The sequence below is a fragment of the Apaloderma vittatum genome, unplaced genomic scaffold (genome assembly GCF_000703405.1).
Source record: "Apaloderma vittatum isolate BGI_N311 unplaced genomic scaffold, ASM70340v1 scaffold20823, whole genome shotgun sequence".
NCBI classification, from domain to species: domain Eukaryota; kingdom Metazoa; phylum Chordata; class Aves; order Trogoniformes; family Trogonidae; genus Apaloderma; species Apaloderma vittatum.
In genome coordinates this window covers 1-2,685 of record NW_009707735.1, presented here as the reverse complement: position 1 = coordinate 2,685, position 2,685 = coordinate 1, and the positions used below count along the sequence as shown (strand labels likewise).

Sequence of the window (2,685 nt, the reverse complement as noted above, 5' to 3'; positions counted from 1 at the left end):
CACTCTTTCAAAATTGTTCCAGTTTGATATAACCATTCCTTAAAACACAAAAATGCAATCTTCATTTCTACATATTTTAGGATTTTGCAGAGAACAGCAACTAAAAAAAGCAAAAAAAAAAAAATAAATCTGAAAACCTCCCCCCCAGTATCCTATAAAGAAAAGCAGTAAAACAAGAAAGCATAATATGCATTTTAAAATAATTAAATCATATACAGATGAATGAAGAACTCACTGTCTTTCATTTTGGCTTTACTGAAGCTACTGCCTCCTTTCTCACTTGTGCCTGACCTTCTACACATAAATGAACTGACTTGCTTTTGAGGGGGGGGGAATAAAATCTCAGGGCCTATTGCTGTCAACATCTCTTCCTCCCTCCCTCCTACCTCCCAAAATGTATCTGGTCTCCTCTCCTTTGTGCAAAAGTATTTTTCTCCTTCAAGAAAAGCCTTTCCCTGTCCTAAAAAACTATGTTTTTCTAAGAGTAGTACTCAGAGCACTGTAAATCAGACTCCTTCCACTTATCTCTGCATTTCTTGAGCTAAGTTAACAGCCACACAGAGTCACTTTAAGACAGGGCACAGGCCTCTGTTTTCTGCCTCCCTTTGTCCCACAAAGCCATATCTGCAGACGAAACACTATCTCCTGATTTTTCACTTTTTAATGGTCCTACTGCAGCACTAGTCCTTTGTCTTGCGAGCCCAAATTCTGCACCTGTGCTTCTACAGTGGAGCAAAAGCGTTTACCACCTTCTCCCAGGCTGTCTGCTCCACTGTGAGGACTTGAGCTCTGTCACTCTTTGAGGTGACATTTGTGCATCTTTCCTCTGGTTGTTGGTTGTTCTGGGCCACTTAGACCCTGTAGGTGCTATGACACCAGCACACTTCTGTCCCTCAGACTTAAAGCTCCTTTCCTGGCCTCTAGACACTGTGTATGCATTTCTAGCAAGGCAGAGCTACCCGTCTCTGGCACTTCGTAGTTTTGGTTTGATCAAATATTTCTTGCCTTTCTCACTCAAGCTTGGAAATGAACAACTCCATGTGCCAGTATAGGTTGGGGACTGACCTGCTGGAGAGCAGTGTAGGAGAAAGGGACCTGGGGGTTCTGGTGGACAGCAGGATGCTCATGAGCCAGCAATGTGCCCTCCTGGCCAAGAAGGCCAATGGCATCCTGGGGTGTATTAGAAGGGGAGTAGGTAGTAGGTCAAGAGAGGTCCTCCTGCCCCTCTCCTCTGCCCTGGTGAGGCCACATCTGGAATATTGTGTCCAGTTCTGGGCCCCTCAGCTCCAGAGAGACAGGGAAATGCTTGAGAGAGTCCAGCGCAGAGCCCGGATGATGAAAGGAGTGGAATATCTCCCTGATGAGGAAAGGCTGAAGGAGCTGAGTCTCCTTAGCTTGGAGGAGGCTGAGGGGTGACCTCATACATGTTTATAAATATGTCAAGGAGGAAGTGTCAGGAGCACAGAGCCAGGCTCTTTTCAGCGATGTCCAATGACAGGACAAGGGGCAATGGGTACAAGCTGGAACATAGGAGGTTCCACAAAAATATTAGAAAAAATTTTTTCACTGTGAGGGTGACAGAGCACTGGCACAGGCTGCCCAGGGAGGTTGTGGAGTCTCCTTCTTTGGAGACATCCAAAACCCGCCTGGACGCGTTCCTGTGTGACCTACTGTAGGTGATCCTGCTCTGGCAGGGGGGCTGGACTAGATGATCTTTTGAGGTCCCTTCCAACCCCAAACATTCTGTGATTCTGTGATTCACATCTTCGCTATCATGGAGTCAATGCTCTTCATTTCAATACTACAGTGCACTTTTGGGGTTGCAGCACCTATGGCAAACAGGACATGCCATGCCTCTCTATGCTCTCTATTTCCTCCTCTGAGGATGAGATTTGTAACTTTATTTCCTTATTTCTTGAGCTCCCTGAACTCTCCTGGAAACCTGTGAGGTTCAGTCCTTCTAAGCCACGTTCTTTCCTTTCAGTCCCAGATGAGAATGTGTTTTGCAAAAGGGTTCCTGAGAAAAATAGTGTTAACCTTGTCATGTCCCTCTCTTTACAAGTCCCTTCCTAGCACGTTGCTGCAGCCTTGGTTGCTGTCTGCCAATCTTCACAAAGTCTTGTTACTTCTGAGACCCCTCCTGCACTGTATCCCCTTCGTTGTTTTTTACCTGTGAGCCTCTGGCTACACTCACCTTGCTTTTTCTTTTTCTGGATTGGCACGAGAGGAACAAACTGCTCAGAGGAAACACTGGTGAGTGTGGCAGGTTGGAGACGGGAAGACAAGGGCTGCTTGGGTTTTCTCTTTGGTGTCAGGAGAGGACTCTGCTCCACCACCAGCTTTCTCTGTGGCTCGCATCCTACCTCTGTAACCAGACAGCTTGGGCTGGCAACAATCCCGTCAGTCGATTTCACCTCGCTGGCAGTTACCACCTTCCCTGACCTTAACTGCGGCATCACAGGAGCCTAGAGACAGGCACAAAATCCAGCCACCTTTAACAGCAGCGCCACAGCCAGGCCCACACCCGGGGTGAGCGCAGGCCCGACTGGGGCAGGAGCGCAACCTCCCTCAGACCTCAACTCGGGGAACCCCAGCCTGACAGCCAGCAAGCCCACGCCGCCTGGGGGAAACCCACGGACACCAGCGAGCCCTCCCCATTGTCCCCCCAAGCCCCGGTCAGCCCCT

General features: G+C 48.6%; 1 protein-coding gene across 1 annotated transcript in view; it reads right to left on the bottom strand.

The window, feature by feature from the left end:
* Positions 1-2,456, bottom strand: part of LOC104271604 (testis- and ovary-specific PAZ domain-containing protein 1-like) — a gene marked incomplete at its 3' end in the record, with an annotated part of 11,440 nt that extends 8,984 nt beyond the window's left edge. Inside the window, exon 1 of the mRNA XM_009866322.1 lies at positions 2,195-2,456. Coding sequence (XP_009864624.1) covers positions 2,195-2,456 — 262 coding nt within the window. The remainder of the gene's footprint in view (positions 1-2,194) is intronic.
* Positions 2,457-2,685: the final 229 nt, after the last annotated feature.